Below are 19,545 nucleotides of genomic sequence, written 5' to 3'. Positions count from 1 at the left end.
TAATCTAAACACTGTCTGGGAAACCGGGCCATTATGCCACCCTTTTATGATCAGGAGCCGGTGCTGTGTACTACTAAAATCACGTTGTATATTTTCTATGATGTTTAATGACATCAAAATTTTGATTAATGAATATGAGTTTGTTTGTATCTCCCCATTCTAAATATCAGAACAACTACAGAAGAACCACATCTTCCGTATTTTATTTCTGGGTAAAAAAAAAAGGAAAAATTAAATGCATAATTTCAATCTTCATTCTTAATCCACTCAAATAAAACCACTTTTCTCCAAAATCTGCGGTAGTTTCTGTCCGCGGGGCAAGTACTATTAACAAATAATATTAAAATTAATTTCATGCGAGTCGCGTGTTGATGAAATCATTAATGTGTTTATTTTAATAAATAACAAATTTCACTGTAAATCGTATGAATGAACGAGCGTCACTCTTACTTTCGTTTTCATCATCAAGTACCATAGCCTGTCTCTTCAACCCATCACACAAAACATGCCTTGAGCACCTCCTAGTGGTCCTTATTTAAAACACAAAGGAAAAAACACATGAGCATCATCTTAACCATACACAAAATAATTTCTCGTCTTGCACTAACTGACCGCTGGTGGGCGTGGCGAAGATGAGCTCTTGTCTTTTAGCGGTCTTTCTCACGATTCTGATTTAAAGCTCTTGGTGTTGAAATGGCGTCGAGTTCAGGTAAGAATAAATTACATTCAAATATCTGAAGCACAGTTTCCTCAATGATTTATGCAGTTTTTTTTTTAATGAAATATTAGTCAGCAGCCCAGGAAATGGTTTTCTTCGTTTAGTTTATTATTTCACTGCTCTCTTACACTTGTTTGACATCAGGAAACGAGCAACCAACGTAAAAGGCTACATCTCACATAATAAAAAAAAAAATTGTATTTAAAACTTTTAATTGCACATAAAATATGTTATCTAGGCCAAGGTTTTTTTTTATTATTATAGTTTTTTATTTGCATTTATTTTCGAATTTCGCTAAAAGTTTCAGTTTTCAAGTTGATACGTTTTTATAAGTTCATAAGTTTAATTAGATCCATTAATAATTTTGGACAAATTTATACTCTGCCCCACCTTTATGGTCAGGAGCAGCTAATGCATTTATATATAACCTTATAACCAAGTTATATATAATTCTTTATGAATTTTAATTAAATAATACACAAACATCTTCCATATTTTAACGAATGGGTGCAAAATTTCACCTTATTTACTTTATAATAAATACAGAATATCATTTTTCCCACCCTCTGCATGTTGCCATTTTCAATGTTTAAAGCATGTTGGTTCGGCTTTGAAAGTTTGACGTAAGATGGGTGAAGAAAGTGTTAATTCAATGTAATTAGTGTTGATGCATCAACATTGACTAAACATTGCTTAAATGATTGCTTGCTATCTGGGAAATGTTAATTAATGTAAAATGTCTAAACCACCTGTTTTCTCTGTCCTTCTTTGTTTGTCTGTGGTTTTTTTTGCTAGCAGCAGCACAAAGTTGTTCAGATCATGATCATCCTAACGGTAAGTAAATGAAATCACTGACAGTAATATTAAGTTGTCAATTTTTCTTTTCATAAAACAATATATATAAATGTCTGAAAAGGTCAGTGAATGCTTTTGTATGAGTTAGAAAATACTGTAATTTATCTGTTAATCTGCTTCTGTATGCACCTCTGCGTTACCACATCCTGTGTTTTGCATGACTTCCTGCATATCTTGTATGCCACTCTCACCCACACTGACAGCATTTTGTTGACAAGTGAATTATGAAGGGCTATTATAAACAATAGCTTAGCCATCAACACTAGTTCCCCACTGACCCCTGATTGGGTTGTGGACTTGGAATGGGTCAGACCATTTCCAACATCATCTCCTTTAGTACAGGAACACCACACCGCTCTACTCCCTCTATACACTATACCTCTATACGTCCTCTCACAGCTCCACTTCTATGTGCTGATGGCCCTCATTTCTGACAACAATGAGGCGCCTATCTGGATGAGTTGGTAGTGTTGTCACGATACCAAAATTATTGATTTACGATACCGATACCAAGTCAATATATGCGATTTCAAAAAGTATTTCTTACAAGGCGTTTCACAAATTCACCTCCTTTGCGTAGGTCTGTGCTCTTTAAATGCTGTAATATAAATAAATAACAAACATGTTCTGATTATAATCATATAGATCATTTTAGCTGATGTTTTGAATGCTTTATTTTAGCAGCCTGCTAATTATTAATGTTATCTATGAAAGTTGTACACCTAATACAAAAATAAATAAAACATCTCCAGTTAACTAGTTCACTATTAAATAAGAGCTCTAGCGCTAAAATCTGTTGTTTTTTGTAGCTCAAGCTGAGCACTGATTGCCACTGCTACGAGTGTCATGAGCCTCGTTTCCACCGCAGGAACTTTCCCCAGGAACTAGGAACTTTGGGGTGGTACTCGCTGTGTTTACACCGCAGGAACCAGGGTCTAAATGAGGTTCTGGGTAAAAATTTCCCCCCCAGAAAGTCCCTGCAGCCGAGGTGGTACTTTTTCAGAGTTCAGGAACTTTCGGGGTGGGACTTGTGCGCTGAACGTGCTGATTGGTTCTTACCACGCTATTCTTTCTGCCCGATGGCACGCGTTGGTCCCATCCATCTCGACAGGTGTGTTCGACATCGGCTGCGGCTGGATGCAACCGATCGGCGAGATTAGCCGCGTGCAGGAGGGGAGGAGCTGCAAACGGAGACGTGAAGTTGGACACTTTCTGGTTCCCGTAGTAAACGCTCACGTGGTGTTTGCATGCTTTAAGTGAAATAAATGCAACATTTGCCAAATAAACAGCTATTTCAGACACATTTTCATTCAAAAGGTTATTACTGCTTCATACAGCATCTGTTTGAACTAGAATAAAGTTCAAAATAAGCCAATTCAACGACGTGGAGTCACCGTTTTTTAATCAGTTTTATTTTGATAATATGATAAACATGACACAATATAACATCGCGACTACATGAAAAGACTTTTCTGTTATAAAAAAAACTGATTTGTGAGCTTTAGTGGAACTAGATATATGAGAATAAACACGAAGCGCACGTGATCGTTGTCATGCGGTGAATCCGGCGAATCGTGGAACAGCTGTGACATCATCAGAGCTCGTGCAGCCGCTCTTGAGAAGCTGCGCTGGCTGAGTCCTCCGGCTACTCTCGTATCGCTCTCGCGGTACTTTGATGGCATACGTCACAGTCACGTGAGTCAGCGCTGCATCAAGTCGGACAAAATTTCTAACCGGCATGCACTGTTTCAAGTCAGCCGCCGATCGGTCTGCGCAGAGCTGCATGAAGTCGAACAAGCCTAAGGTCAATGTCCGCTATAGCTGATAACAAACGTTGTCTCCTTATATATCTAGCTTTCTGAATACACTTTGGTATTAGTGCTCGTCTCTTTTCAGCTGTTTTGTTAATTACCTCAATAGACTGTACACAAAAGCAGCCCAGCTTGAATCTTTTCCATACTTAAAACTCAAAACAAACGCGCAGACTGGGAGGAGCAGTCGCACGCAGTTCAACGTCACCAGACTAATTTACATAATCTTCCCAGTACTTTAGTCCACGGTGTAAACGCTGTAGCAACCGTTCTGGGGCAAAATTACAAAACATCGGAGTGCACGTCTCTGAGGAATTGACCTGGACTCCTAACATTAAAGCCCAAGTAAAAAAAGCCAGGCGAAGGATGTACCATATGAGATCTCATGAAATGGTGTGTGTATGACACGCCGATTCGCATTTCCATTTTTGGCGTGCTATCAACACGCATAATCGCTTTTCAGCGTGTTTATGAACGCCGTTGACTTAACGTTATTACTGTATGTATAAATCTATGACTTACCTCAACCCCGTCCCTAAACCTACCCGTCACTGGGGTTAATGGCATTTATGACTGTTCCCTTACCATCCTAGGAAAAAAAAATATCGCTCCCCAGATGTAGATCTACATTTTGCTTCGTTTCGCACGGACATTTACATACACGCGGAATCACTCGGACATTTAACGGCGTAGTGCACACATACACGCGGAACGCTCAAAATGTGTTTAGATAACGCATGTTTACGCAAAAGTCATGATGTCATGTTGCGAGACTATGTTACGTAATTGCAGTGTGGGCGGTTGTGCGCGTTGGGTGCGCAAGACCCCATTTCGCTTGGTAGTGTGCACGGATTTTTTTTTAACAGCGCGTGCAGCGCCTCTTCCAAGGATGAACGTCTTCAAGCCGAAGCATGCACATCTCACCGTACCGGCACCCAGTTTGCACATCTAAATTGCAAATATCATTGCAAAGTTTTTTTATCAAGGTTTTGTCGACAAAAAAAAACAAAAAATGGAAATCACATTCACTTGTAGTTGTCTTGCTGTTAATTTTGAATAAACGTAGAGCAAGTTGCTAATCAGTGTCTGCTCTTTATTCAAACTAATTTGGCCTAATAGACAAAAGTCGCAATGCAGCCCAGACGATGCTCCTCACATCCTTGTAACACCAGAGGTAGTTTGCCTCTTAGATTTGTCATATTCTTAATCCCATGCCAGGCATATCGTGAATTGCCACATGGGTTCCTACTTGTGCTCATCTATTTGTAAATACAATCTGTTAATCTGCTTCTGTATGCACCTCTGATTTGACCACATCCTGTTTTTGCATGACTTCTTGCATCTTGTATGCCCCTCTCACCCACACTAACAGCAATAAAGCAAAGTAACAATAGCTCAGCCTTCAACACTATAGTGACCCACCGACCCCTCTGTGATTGGGTTGTGGACTTTCTCTTATGCAAACCATTGGGTCAGACCAGTGGAAGACGGTCCTGTGCAGCTCTGGTGAATTCCAGGCCCAGGAGGATTAAGACAGTGCTAGATTACACAAAATATTGACACAGTTTTGACATGTTCACTTAGGGTGTACTCACATTTATTGCCAGCTATTTTGACAATAATGGCTGTATGTTGAGTTATTTTCAGAGGATGGTAAATATATACTGCTATACAAGTAGCACACTGACTTCTCTAAAATATATCCAAGTTTCATTTCTATAGTATTGTCCCTTGAGAAGATATACTAAAATGTTTGCTGAAATCTGACGGGTGTATGTACACATACACATATACATACATTAATACCATTCCCATTTATATATAATCCCGCTGTAACTAAAGAGCCTATCCTTTAGTCCTCAAGAGTTAGGTGATCAGTCTATATAAATTCATATTCTATTATAAAATAATAGATTTCCCCCTTTATATCATAAGTCTACCTTTTAATGGCACTCTTAAACCGTGTTTGCATTATAACTACCTGTAATATGCATATTCAATACACATATACATGTTTCACGCTGCCTCTTTGTTTAGGCTTATCTGATCAATCAAACCACACGGCTATTCTTAGTTCAAGAGGATGCTCACCCTCTGATGTCGTTCTCTTCTGAAAGGAGCTTCCTGTCCCAGTTAGAAGAATGTGATTTACACTCAATGTTCCAAGGTCCAGTCAGATCATTATAATCGATGTTTTAATAAAGCGTATTAAAATAATATATTGAAAAAGGAATACTTGTTACACATCATAAATGAGTAATAACTAACAGATAGATAGTAGCTTCTTGCCCCTGACAACTGCTGGTGTGTTAGGTTGGTGAACAAAAGGAAGAGCGAAGAGTCTCTCTCATTCCTCTTTTATACGCTTCTAGCAGCGTGTAGCAGTTGAATAGAAAAAGCCATGAAGCAATAGTTGTTTGAAGCAACACAAAGACATGCTTACATGGCAAGTGATTAGTAAGTGACTGGGGTAAGAGGTGGGGTCGAGATGAAAGTTTTGCAGAAGTTAAGAAAGTGCCACTCAAATGGGCCCCTCACTGCAATACATAAATACATACATACATAGCGCTTGTCTGGTAGAAACAGAAGCTGATTAAGACTGTTTACAAGGTGATTGAAGTTAAACAGACATTGCTTCAAGACATTTATAACATCCATTCAATTAAGTTCGGGAGGAGCACATTCAGATAATTAAGACGGCAATCAATGATAAGAGGGTACATATAGACTCAGCAGTCTTACCTAAATCCATTGACAGTTTGCAGCGATTCTCTTCTTCGCTCAGCAACTATGTCTCCAATGAGCCCCTCTTCTGACAAAGAAATCACCAGGGATGCATCTTCTCACTCCGTCGGTCCCACGCTCATCCCTCCTGCGACAGTCAGACACTTTTCCTCGCGGCCGCACACCGGCCCAATCAACCCGGCGCTCAACAAGACGCCATGACCAGTCTTCGCCACCCCCGACAAGACTCCCATCTTCTTCCCCAGCTTCCTCCTACCGCTCAGCCGTCCCAACGATCCCATCCATCGGGAATTGGACCGTAGCTGGACTGAGGCAAGCGCTGGGTAACTCGTTTCAGGTTCCTCTTTCCATCCAGCGATCATTGGTCTCACAGCGGACGGAGTGAGCGCTTTCCCAGAAGAGCACTTACGTTGTCTCTTTCATCCAGCGAGCATTTGGTCTCACAGCGGATGCAGTGTGAGAAAATCTCCTGGGCAAGCACTAATTTTTCCTCTTTTCAGTTGTCCTCTTTCCATCCTGTGTGCATTGGTCTCACAGCGGACGGAGTAAGAACTTTCCCAGTACTTGCGTTATCTCTTTCATCCAGCGAGCATTTGGTCTCACAGCGGATGCAGTGTGAAAATCTCCTGGGCAAGTACACTACAACCGCTCCTCGTTCGCAGACAAACAGGGGCCGTCATTGCAGGCAGTGAGCCACCATCACGGGCCTCCCCGATCAAGCATCCATGCCCGTTCTCGAGATGCCAGCCTGCCAATCTCGTCACTCTTTTGGGGGTCTTTAGTCCGGCGGCTGTCCGCTGCTCTTTAGCCTATTGGAGGGAGTACTCTGGGTTCGGGCTGAATTCTGAGCTCGGAGCCCTCCCTCCGGACAGCACGCCAAATACACATTAAATCTTACTCACTCAAAATTATATGTAAGTGTGAACTGGTGAAATTAAGTTTTATTAACTAAGTTCGGGAGGAGCACGTTCAGATAATTAACACGAGTGGACAGCAATCAGCAATCAATGATAAGAGGGTACATATAGACTCAGCAGTCTTACCTTGATTCATTGACAGTTTGCAGACTCCCCCCTCCACACTCCTAGTTCTAAAAAAACACTTACCCTCCGTCCGGACAGCACGCCAAATACGCATTAAACCTTACTTCCTCAAAATTATATGTAAGTGTGAATCACATCCACTACAGAGTTAGTTGTCCTACCATCAGGCCATAGATAAAGTCCAGGGTAGCCAACTCTCACGCATTTGGTGTGAGACACGCTTTCAGGCCCCGTCCACACTACTGCGTTTTCGTTTAGAAACGGAGACCTTTTTCTACGTTTGCACCTCCCGTCCAGACTAAAACGGGACAAACGAAGACCTAAAACGGAGAAGTTTAGAAACGCAGCAGCTCCGTTTTGCATTTTGAATCTCCGGAGGGCGTTTTAGTGAAGACGGGACAAAACAGAGAACTTCAGAAACGCTAACGCAGAGGCTGACGCTCAACTCTATGATTGGGTGTTATCAGTCATGATGTATCCTTCCCTGATTCGTCAACCACTGTTTACATGGGCACAAGCATGCCCAGTGTTCACACCCTATTTATTGGAACCCCTATCCACCCCTCCCTTTTATTATTATTTTTTTTTTTTTTACTAATCTTTTATGGGATGAATAAACCAATCTAAATGAACTAAACTAAGACCTGGTAAGCCACATGGTTTCTATAAAAGTGCAAGATGTGGCTCTTAGGTTCCTGAGTGCTGGGGTAGAAGCTAGAATACACTAGCCTGGCTTCGCCCTCCTACATAGCCCACTTCAACTCAATTTTCCTTTTCCTTCAGTACTACGTCTGGGATTGTGCTGTAGTCTTTGGTTTTCTATGGTCAATTTTTTACCGGGCCAATCAGCGAACAGAGGGAGTCGAATATCAAGAAGTTAAAGCAGGAGCAAGAACAATCTTTGCAATAGTTTTAGACTTCGATAGAGTACCCGCCTACAAGGAAGTTAACGCTTGTCAATGTAGTTATTACAATTAGTAGTATTATTATATTGTAGTTATTATAATTAGTTTATACAGTATAAAATCTATGAAAACTACATAAAACACTTTGAAATCCAACATGTGTTTGTCTCTGCTCTTTTTCAGTGAATGATCTGAGGATTGTTCTGCTAGGAAAGAATGAATCAGAAAACATCCCAGTGAGAAATACTATACTGGGAACAGCAGAGCACTACAGGGACACGGCTTCATCTGATGTACAGCAGTACAGTGAGATCAGCAGGGCAACGGTGGAGAAGAAACACCTCGCAGTCATCAACACTCCTCATCTTCTTCAGCCACATCTCTCACAGCATGAGATCACACAGAGAGTGAGAGAGTGTGTGTCTCGGTTGGCTCCAGGACCTAATGTGATCTTACTCGTCCTGCAGAATAATGACTTCACTGAGGAGGACCTGAGAAGAGTGAAAACTGTGCTGAACCTCTTCAGTGTGAAGGCCATTAAACACACCATAGTGCTGACTACTGATGAACAGACACTCACATCAAAGATAGCTTCTACGATATTTAATACCACTGTGGGCTACAACATCAAATCGGCTCCAAAGACAATAAATAACATTATTAGTAATTTAACAAAGGAATGTGGAGGAGGACATCTTAAGTTTGATGCAAAAAACACAGGATGGCGCTCTGAGATATTCAGAAGAATAGAGAAGATGCTCAAGAAAGTACATGAAGAATTTCTCGTCTGTAACATGTATGAAGATGGAGGAACATCAGTGGATGAAGATCCGAGTAGATCCGGGGGTTTATTCAGAGGAGATGGCACAAAGGAGGATGGAAAACTCAAACAGAATACAAAAACACGAAGTGATGGAGGAGGTTTGTCAAAGTACTTTTTTCAGGATAAAAGAATATGCTCATGAACTTTTTTTTTTGTCCTTTAACAAATTTTACGGCTTTCCGTGTTTTCACTGTTATACGATAGGGGGCGCTATTACATGTCTTTTGAAAGAGAACCAAATCTCCAAATCAAATTGACATTCTGCTAAAAAACCCTTTTTGTGTTAAAAAGTGAATCGTGTTTTTTACACCACATGGGTATATGATGATGGAATTGTTAGTTTTTGGTGAACTATTCCGATATAATGTATTATTATATATAACATTATATTTTTTGTTGTTGTTTAATGAAGTGTCCATTTGGTACCAAAGCTAAACTGAGTCTACTGTCTCTAAATATTGTTTCAGTGACTTCTTCTGGGAAAGCAAAGCTGAACATTGTGCTGTGTGGATATAATACAACACTCAAGAACACGGTGTCTAAATTACTGAGAGGGAAACCAAGTAAACCTCAGAGAGAGATGAGTAAAGTGTGTGAGAAGAGAGAAGAGAAGATTAATGGACGGCAGATTACGGTAATAGAGCTTCCGGCTCTCACTCATCTCTCAGAGGAGGAAGTGATGCGGGAGACTCTCAACTGTGTGTCTCTCTGTGATCCTGGAGTTGATGCTTTTGTCCTCGTTACTCCTGTCGGTTCACTGACTAATGAAGACAGAGCAGAAATGGAGAAGATTAAAAGAATATTTAACTCTAATGAGCACTTCATGGTGCTTTTCACTGCTGATCTCACTGTTAACAGAAGTGTGTCAGATTGTGTATTATCCACAGAATCTCAGAGCATCGTGAGTCTCTATGGGAGCTGGTACAGTGTGATGAGGTTAAAGGATGATAGAAACTCCGGACAGATCTCAAATATTCTAACTGGTATAGACAGCCTGAAGACTGAACCCTATTCACTTCAGATGTATCTGAGAGCTCAAGAGAAGACAGTCAGAGATGAACTAGAGAAGAAACTCAGCGTGAGAGAGAAAGAAATCACAGAGTTACAGGAGAAGATCAAGACACTGGGTGAGTGGATTCATTTACTTTTCCGAATAAAGCATATTTGTGAGAAAACAATAATATGGTTACAGGTTATAACAGTACAGTAAACACCCTTAACCAATTTCAAGGAGAAAAATTGACTAAAAATATAAGTGTAGCAAAGTTCAAATATAGGGAAGGAAGGAAGGAGATGGGGTTGGTGTGCTGTGGAACGCGTGTTCTTTTATTCTGGTAATATTTCAAAGCAAACAATGGCGCTCTGTGTGCACTCACGCATAAACTCTCAAATAAGTTCTCTTTCCAGACTGATCTCATGAAATGGCGTGTGTTTGACACACCAATTCGTATTTCCATTTTTGGCGTGCTATCAACCCAGCACTCTGTCACTGTCACTCATCAGTTCACTGCACTCAGCTGTTCCCCGTAATCATTGTTCCCAGCTGTTCATTGTTAGTCTGGTTAGATCTGTGTATATGAGGTCACAGTGGAGGGTGTAGTCGGGAGAGGATCCCAGTTCCGGTGTTCCCGGTTCCGGTGGTCCCGAGTCCAGTGGTCCTGAGTCCAGTGGTCCGGAGAAGGAGAAGGAGGAGACACAGCCCGTCTGCCCAGTCAGAGACGGTTCACGTTAGATCCGGAACCAGAGCCAGTGTCTGTTCTACAGCTGGAGTGAATGTCTGTTCCAGAGACGGAGCCAGAGCCAGTGCCTGTTCCAGCGCCAGAGCCAGTGTTCGTTTCTGTGTTTGTGTCTGTCCTCGTGACCATTACTGTTCTAGTGGCTGTTCCTGAGCCGGTGTCTGCTGTTCCTGAGCCGGCGGCAGAGCCAGTGCCCGTTCCAGAGCCGGAGGCAGAGCCAGAGCTTGTTCCAGAGCTGAAGCCAATGTCTGTTCCAGAGCCAGTGCCTGTTCCAGCGCCAGAGCCAGTGTTTTTGTCTGTTCTTGTGGCTGTTACAGTTTTTTGTGTCTGTTCCTGAGCCGGTGTTTGGTCCTGAGTCTTCACCGCCCTGGCCGCTCGAGGGGTCTTCACTGCCCTGACCGCCCGAGGGAACTTCACCGCCCTGGCCGCCCGAGGGGTCTTCACCGCCCTGGCCGTCCGAGGGGTCTTCACCACCCTGGCCGCCCGAGGGGTCTTCACCGCCCTGGCCTCCCGAGGGGTCTTCGCCGCCCTGACCGCCCGAGGGGTCTTCGCCGCCCTGGCCGCCCGAGGGGTCTTCGCCGCCCTGGCCTCCCGAGGGGTCTTCACCACCCTGGCCGCCCGAGGGGTCTTCACCGCCCTGGCCTCCCGAGGGGTCTTCGCCGCCCTGACCGCCCGAGGGGTCTTCGCCGCCCTGGCCGCCCGAGGGGTCTGCTCCACCCTGGCCGCCCGAGGGGTCTTCGCCGCCCTGGCCGCCCGAGGGGTCTTCGCCGCCCTGGCCTCCCGAGGGGTCTTCACCACCCTGGCCGCCCGAGGGGTCTTCACCGCCCTGGCCTCCCGAGGGGTCTTCGCCGCCCTGACCGCCCGAGGGGTCTTCGCCGCCCTGGCCGCCCGAGGGGTCTGCTCCACCCTGGCCGCCCGAGGGGTCTTCGCCGCCCTGGCCGCCCGAGGGGTCTTCGCCGCCCTGGCCTCCCGAGGGGTCTTCACCACCCTGGCCGCCCGAGGGGTCTTCACCGCCCTGGCCTCCCGAGGGGTCTTCGCCGCCCTGACCGCCCGAGGGGTCTTCGCCGCCCTGGCCGCCCGAGGGGTCTGCTCCACCCTGGCCGCCCGAGGGGTCTTCGCCGCCCTGGCCTCCCGAGGGGTCTTCGCCGCCCTGACAGCCCGAGGGGTCTTCGCCACCCCGGCCGCCCGAGGGGTCTTCGCCACCCCGGCCGCCCGAGGGGTCTGCTCCGCCCTGGCCGCCCGAGGGGTCTTCACCGCCCTGGCTGCCCGAGGGAACTTCACCGCCCTGGCTGCCCGAGGGAACTTCACCGCCCTGGCCGCCCGAGGGGTCTGCTCCGCCCTGGCCGCCCGAGGGGTCTTCACCGCCCTGGCCGCCCGAGGGGTCTTCACCGCCCTGGCCGCCCGAGGGGTCTTCACCGCCCTGGCCGCCCGAGGAGTCTTCACCGCCCTGACCGCCCGAGGGGTCTTCACCGCCCTGACCGCCCGAGGGGTCTTCGCCGCCCTGGCCGCCCGAGGGGTCTTCACCGTCCTGGCCGCCTGAGGGGTCTGCACCGCCCTGGCCGCCCGAGGGGTCTGCTCCGCCCTGGACGCCCGAGGGGTCTGCACCGCCCTGGACGCCCGAGGGGTCTTCACCACCCTGGCCGCCCGAGGGGTCTGCACAGCCCTGGCCGTCCAAGGGGTCTTCACCACCCTGGCCGCCCGAGGGGTCTTCACCGCCCTGACCGCTCGAGGGGTCTTCAAGCAGAGGATAGCCCACTGGATAGTGGATGCCATCGCCTTGGCTTATGAAGCCCAAGGTGTGCCTTGCCCGCTCGGGATGAGAGCCCACTCCAATAGAAGTGTGCTTCTACCTGGGCACTAGCACACAGTGGCTCACTGACAGATATCTGAAGAGCTGAGGGTTGGAAGACACCTTACATGTTCGGGGGCGTGGTTCAACGATGTCTGTGAAGGGAGAGAGAGCTGGGAGCCGAGCAGCACGCAAGTCAAGTGCAAAATAAACACCTGATCTCGTTTGCAGTGATTTCCATGGGGAAGCATAAAAGCCACCTGGAAGCAGGAAGCTGACAGAGAGACAGTGGCTGTGGACATGTGTGCCAGTGATGAGAGCCTGAAGAAGCTGCCGCTTTATTAAAAGAGCAACATGGCATCATGACTTTGCGTAAACATATCACTCGGACATTTAATGGCGTAGACATAAACGCGGATAGCTCAAAATGCGTATAGAAAACACGTAGCGTGTTTTCTATACTCATCCCGAGCGGGCAAGGCACACCTTGGGCTTCATAAGCCAAGGCGATGGCATCCACTATCCAGTGGGCTATCCTCTGCTTGAAGACGGGCTTTCCCTTCTGCTGGCCTCTGTAACCGACAAAGAGCTGGTCTGAGGCCCTGAGGCTTTGTGTTCTGTCCATGTACAGGCGCAGAGCACGAATGGGACAGAGAAAAGCCAGGGCTGGGTCTGCCTCCCCCGAAGGCAGTGCTTGCAGGTTCACCACCTGGTCCCACAAGGAGTGGTAGGAAACCTGGGCACGTATCCGGGGCTGGGGTCTCAGGATCGCGTGAGAGTTAGCCGGGCCGAACGATTTGTCGACCGAAAATGCATGCAGGTCCCCCTCTTGGTGGAGGCCAATGCAACCAGGAATACTTTCTTACAGGATAGAATTTTTAACTCTGCTGACTGCAGAGTCTCATAAGGTGGTCTCTGAAGTGGTCTCTCGCCACCCTCAGGGTTGGGGCAATATGGCGCAACGAGCAAGACCTGCTCTTCGTCCTCCCTGACATTGCACAGGGCCAGGGCTCACTGGAGCATACTTGCATAGGCCACCGGGGCCAGCTGTGTGCCAGTGCGTCCATGCCAAGGGTGCCTTCGATCAGGGAGTAGAATAACTGGCAGTGGGACATGTCCGGAGCTGCAAATAAATCTACCTGTGTGGTCCTGAAGCGCCTCCAAATCAGCTGGACCACCTGGGGATGGATTCTCCCCTCTCCCGGTAGCACATACTGCCGAGATAGCTCATTGGCTTCATGGTGGAGCAGGGTCGACTTTCTATGGCTGGCTCCATGCTGTGTCCTGATGCGGCGGCTTAGTGGGAGCCGAGGACGCTGCAGGAGGTCGACCTCAGTGATGAGTGGAAGGGGGTGTCTGCAGCCGGAGACCGGTGGAGGCAACAGCTGTCCACTAGGTCAGGATGTGCAGAAGTGTCGTGGCGAACAGCTGCTGCCTCCACCGGTCTCCGGCTGCAGACACCCCCTTCCTTATGGCATTTTAAGATTGAGTAGAATTAAATGAATATCAAAACACAGCAACTTGTGCTCAGTTTGAGAACCACTGCTGGAAATCAGCCTGAACTTTAATTATAGATGTAGTTGCTGTAATCAGCACTAGAGGCTCATGACAGAACACAGACAGACTGATGACACCTTCATTTAACTAGAAAATCTAAAATGAGCCAATACCATTTTACCTGTTTTTACTTGATTTCACAACGGTCACATGGGAGAGGTTAGAGCTTTCTCTTCAGTGTGTCCACCGGACTAAGCTCAGTCTAGCTGAGACAAAGGTTTTTGAAAAAAAGTTAAAACCACAAGTGTTAACCGTTTATTCCTTTGTGATTTCCAGGGGGTGTGAAGCTGAATCTGGTTCTGTGTGGGAGTAACAGAAGATTAAAATCCTTCATATCAAACCTGATCCTGAACCCCGGAGACAGAAGACCAGAGCCCGGAGAGTGTGTGAGGACAGACGTGGAGCTTCATGGACGTCTGGTGTCTCTGGTGGAGCTTCCAGATCTGATCAACACACAGATCTCAGAGGAGGAAGTGATGCGTCAGATTCTCCGCTGTGTGTCTCTCTGTGATCCTGGAGTTCATGTTTTCCTCCTCACTATTCCTGATGCTCCACTTACTGATGAAGACAGAGCAGAAATGGAGAAGATCCAGAAGATATTCAGCTCAAGAATCAACAAACACATCATGATCCTCATAAACCAGAAATCAGAGGAAAAGACAGAAGAACTGAATGAAGAAACACAGTCTGTCATTGAGAGTTTTGGAGGACGACATCATTTCATCGGCCCCGACACACAAGTGTCCGTGTTAATGGAGAAACTGGAGCAGATGGTTGAGGAAAATAATGGTGTTCGTTTCTCCTCAGAGACACTGATGGACGTACGAATGGAAAAACTGCTGAAATTTGAAGAAATGAAGAAGAAAATCCATTCATTACAGACATGGTTTCAGTCAAAAGGTAATGATCAGAAAATCTGCATGAATTTCACTTTTCGTGATTGCAAAAATCTACACAGATTTGTGAGAAAAACATATTACATGCTGAGTTCAGAGGAATCTTATGTTAAGGTTAATTGGGAATCTTCACTTAAAATTCAATATATTGTTATTATTTGATGTATCTTTAGATTCCAGAGAAAGTGAGGATGATCTGAGGATTGTGCTGGTGGGAAAAACTGGAGTTGGGAAGAGTTCGACCGGAAACACCATCTTAGGAAGAGGAGCGTTTACAGCAGTAACCGCTCATGAATCAGTTACCAAAGAGTGTCAGAGTGAATCGGCCAAACTAAATGACAGACACGTTACTGTGATCGACACTCCAGGAGTGTTTGATACTGATCTTACTAATGAGGAGATCCAGAGAGAAATCAGCAACTGCATCCCCATGATCCTGCCTGGACCACATGTGTTCATCATTGTGCTCAGTATTGCACAGCGATTCACTGAAGAAGAAGCAACAGCAGTGAAGATCATCCAAGAGACGTTTGGTGAGAAATCTTTAATGTACACCATGGTGCTCTTCACCGGAGGAGATCGTTTGAAGGACAAAACCATTGAAGATTTTCTGGGAAAACCTGGATCTCCTTTGATGAACCTGGTTGAAGCGTGTGGAAAAAGATACCATGTGTTCAATAATAATCAGACTGGAGACCGAACACAGACGTCTAATCTACTGAAGAAGATAGACCACATGGTGAAAGAAAACGGAGACAGTTACTACTCATGTAAGATGTTCAGAGAGATGGAAAGAGAGAAAAGAGAAGAGGAATATAGAGAGAGAGAAGCACAATATAAAAGAGACATTAAAGAAAGAGAGGAACGAGAGAGAAAAATGCAAGAGAAAATGAAGACCGAACGAGAGGAATGGGAGAAACAAAAACAACAGGAAAAACGTAGAAGAGATGAAGAGGATGAGAGAAGGAGAAAGAGAGAACAGGAGATGAGGGATGAACATAATCAAGAGATAGAGAGAATGAAGATGACTATGGAGGAAGAAAGAAAGAGAAGGGTAGAGGAGGATGATAGAAGGAGAAAGAGAGAACAGGCAATGTGGGATGAATATAGTCAGAGAGAAGAACGATATAAAACAGAGATGAAAAGAGAAAGACAGGAATGGGAGAGACAAAAACAAGAGGAGGATGAGAGAAGGAGAAAGATAGATCAGGAAACATGGGATGAATATTATGAGAAACTTAAACAAGAGATAGACAGAAGACACGCAGAGAGAGAAGTTCTTCAGGCCAAACATGAAGAAGAGAAAAAGAGACTGAAGATGATGATGGAGGAAGAAAGACAATACATAGAGGATCATGAGAGAGAGATGCGAGAAGAGATGAAGAGAGAACGAGAGGAATGGGAGAAACAGAGACGAGAAGAAAGACTCAGAAGAGATGAAGAGGAGAACAAAACAAATAGATTTAATCAACTCCATGTGGGAACTCCAGAGGACCAGGACACCAATAGTAAGTCAAAATGATAACCAGCATTTTTCAAATGATTATGGCATTCGGGTTTGAAGAATACTCTGATAATCACTATGATTTGCTTGTCAACAGTTTATGTGTTTGCTATATTGTTGAGTTAATATTTCACTGTTGGCACATTAAGAATCATCAGTCACAACAAAGAGCAATTCGAAGTCTACGTCAGGTTATTTTACAGTCAGCCGCCATCGTTGAATTTCTCTTTTCTTTATTTGAGGAAAAGCAGAACACTTGTGAGTATCCACAAAAAAAGAAACTTAACAGGATCTAATGATGTATGACACTTACTGTATATGTAGTCAACAGAGTATTTTGAGTCTCTTTTGCACTGATAAGAAAAAAGTGAGCATATCACGCCGGCGTGATTGCCGACCCCAGAGGGTTAATCTCTAAAATCTATCTTTGTCATTTTCAGCTGAAGACGATCCACCATCAGATCCTGAATGTTTGAGAATCTTGCTGTTCGGGAGGACAGGAAATGGAAAGAGCGCCACAGGAAACACAATCCTCGGAAACAAGGAGTTTCACAGTAAAGATAATAAAGGTTTGGTGACTCTTTGTCAGATGGGAGTTGGTGAAGTTGATGGTAAATCAGTGGCTGTTATTGATACTCCAGGACTCTTTGACACTTCACTGTCAAAAGAACAAGTGCAGGAAGAAATGATGAAGTGTGTTTCACTGTCCGCACCTGGACCTCATGTGTTCATCATTGTGTTGAGTTTGGGAGAAATCACTCAAGAGGAGAGAGACACTTTAGACATGATAATGAAGATATTTGGCCCAAAAGCAGCAGATTTCTGCATTGTTCTCTTCACTAAAGGAGATACTCTGAGAAGACAGACAATACAACAATATGTCGAGAAAACTAAAAATGCTGAACTCAAGAAACTGATCAGTGACTGTGGAGACAGATTCCTGGCCTTTAACAACCGAGAAACACGAGATCGGACACAAGTTACTCGTCTGTTAAACATGATAGAAGAGGTGAAGGAATCTAACGAGGGCCGATACTTCACTAATGAGATGTTTGAGGAGGCAGCGATCTCTGTTGACAAGAGAAGGGAAATGCTGGAAGAGAATAAAATAGAAAATCAGGATCAAGTTGAAGAATTAGAAGACAGAAATGAGCTGGAAGTCAAACGCATGAGAGAGAGACTGGAGGAGAAGAAACTAAAGACAGACGAGGTGAGAGTGAGACTGGAGGACAAGTTCAGAGAAAAAGAGGAAACACTGAGGAGAGAGTTTAAGAAGAAAGAAGAATCAGAGCAGAAGAAACAAGAGGAAGAGGATCGGGAACGATCAGAAGAGGAAGAACAGCGAACAGCTGAATATGATCAAAGAATATATGAAATGGAGAGAAAGTTTAAAAATCAGAGATTACAGTATGATACACAGCTAAACGAATGTGATAAGCAGAAGAAAAAGAGAGAAGAAGAATATAAACAAGAGCAGGAAAGTTTTAAAGCTGAGCAGGAACACATCATGGCAGAGTTAAGAAAACAGGAAGACGAAATAAAAGAGAGAGATTTAGCGAAACAAATGAGGAAGAAACAAGAAGTGAAAGAGAGAGAAGAATGGAAGAGAAAAATAAAAGAGGCGGAAGATCATAAAAATACAAAGATTCAAGAGGAAATTAAACGACAGCAGAGAGACTGGGAGGAAGAGAAGAAACAACAGATGAGAGAACGAGAGGAAGAGGATAGAAAGATAAACGAGAGACACGAGGAACAACTGAGAGAAAAACAAGAACTGGAGAAAAAGAGAAAGAGATTTGAAACTGAGATCGAAGAAGAAAGACAGAATTTAGAGGAGGCGAAACAGAAACTTAGAAAAAAGAAAACACAGATAGAGAGAGATTATGAAAAAGAGAGAAATGAAATGAAGAGACATTATGATCAGCTGGAGCAAAAGAGAGAAGAGGAGCGGGAGAAGAGAAAACAAGAGGATGAAGAGAGAAGAAGGGGAAAGAGAAAGAGATGGGAGAAGATGATGGAAGTTCTGAAACGAGAGCTGGAAGAAGAGATCAGGAGAAGACAAGAAAAAGTGTGTGATGAAATGAAACAGAAACATGAAGAGGAAGACAGAAAAGTAGAGCTATTGAATGATTCAAGAAAGATAAAAGATCAGTTCATGGAAAAGATTGAACAACTATATGAGGTGAAAAGGTTACAAAAGGAGCTGAAAGAAAAATGGTGTCTTGTGATGTGAAACAGTTTTAAAGGGGGGGTTGACTGCTTTTTTTCTTTGCATGATTGTGTTTATGGGGTGCAATATAACATGTATTCGTGGTTTTTGTTTTTTAAAATGTGTTATTTTTCATAAATTTCACCTTTATTGTTATTTCTCCTCAATCATTTGAACCATAGATATCTATATAAAGGCTAGATATCTCGTCCACGCTGCTGGCCAATGGAGGTCGACGTCTGCACCTGGCGGCCATCTTGTCACAGGCAGCTCGCTCACTCGTAACATTGTGTTAATGGTACATGTACTATTTAAATGACCATAACTTGCTCAATTTTCTACCGATTTCCAAATGGTTTGTTTAGTTATAAACGTCAGAGATGTAGTTATGACACTGCATACTTATGAATAATAAGTGTATAAATAAATAATCATCCAGATAATTATAGCCACGTTAATAACGTTTGTAAGAAACCGAACCGTTTGTAAATCAGTCAAGATTTCAACGAGATAAGAGTATTTGTGTTTGTGCTGACCACTCATCTTACATCAGCTTGTCTGTGACAAGATGGCCGCCGGTGATGACGATAGAAACTCCGCCGTAACACATCTAGCCTTTATATACATGTCTATGATTTGAACGACTGGTTGACTTCCTGATTCTATGAAACCACTCCCTCAGAAACTTGCAGTGGGCTCAGATTGGTTAGTTTGGGCCGGTGTGTTGTGATTGGCTAAAGGCGGGCGTACACGGTACGAATTCTGACGGTCGGAAGATCGTATGTCCAGGCACACTTTACGAGTGAGTTTATCCAAAAATTGTATGGAGGCAGTGATATACGACACGATTTTATGACCTGCTGAATTCCGAAGAAACCAAATTCAGATAGATCGACAAATCGGCTCATTCAACCGCACACCTCACGAATGTAAGCCGACAGCTCCCTAACTTTT

At 44.6% G+C, this 19,545-nt stretch overlaps 1 protein-coding gene across 2 annotated transcripts; it reads left to right on the top strand.

The window, feature by feature from the left end:
- The first annotated feature begins 642 nt into the window (after positions 1-642).
- LOC120486739 (uncharacterized) lies at positions 643-18,696 on the top strand. 2 transcript variants are annotated; one of them, XM_089133384.1, is made up of 7 exons: positions 643-709; positions 1,514-1,552; positions 8,261-8,998; positions 9,368-10,027; positions 14,259-14,882; positions 15,052-16,386; positions 16,823-18,696. In XM_089133384.1, exons 1-7 carry the CDS (start codon positions 694-696, stop codon positions 18,613-18,615), a joined length of 5,205 nt encoding a protein of 1,734 aa, XP_088989510.1. In that variant the 5' UTR covers positions 643-693; the 3' UTR covers positions 18,616-18,696. The 2 variants fall into 2 exon arrangements, with proteins under 2 accessions (XP_088989510.1, XP_088989512.1); XM_089133386.1 differs by having other exon boundaries at positions 647-709; positions 1,517-1,552.
- Positions 18,697-19,545: the final 849 nt, after the last annotated feature.

Source organism: Pimephales promelas, chromosome 2 (assembly GCF_988280905.1).
Source record: "Pimephales promelas chromosome 2, fPimPro1.hap1.1, whole genome shotgun sequence".
Classification (NCBI taxonomy): domain Eukaryota; kingdom Metazoa; phylum Chordata; class Actinopteri; order Cypriniformes; family Leuciscidae; genus Pimephales; species Pimephales promelas.
Note: the sequence above shows the minus strand (reverse complement) of the source record. Positions and strands in the feature narration are given on the sequence as shown.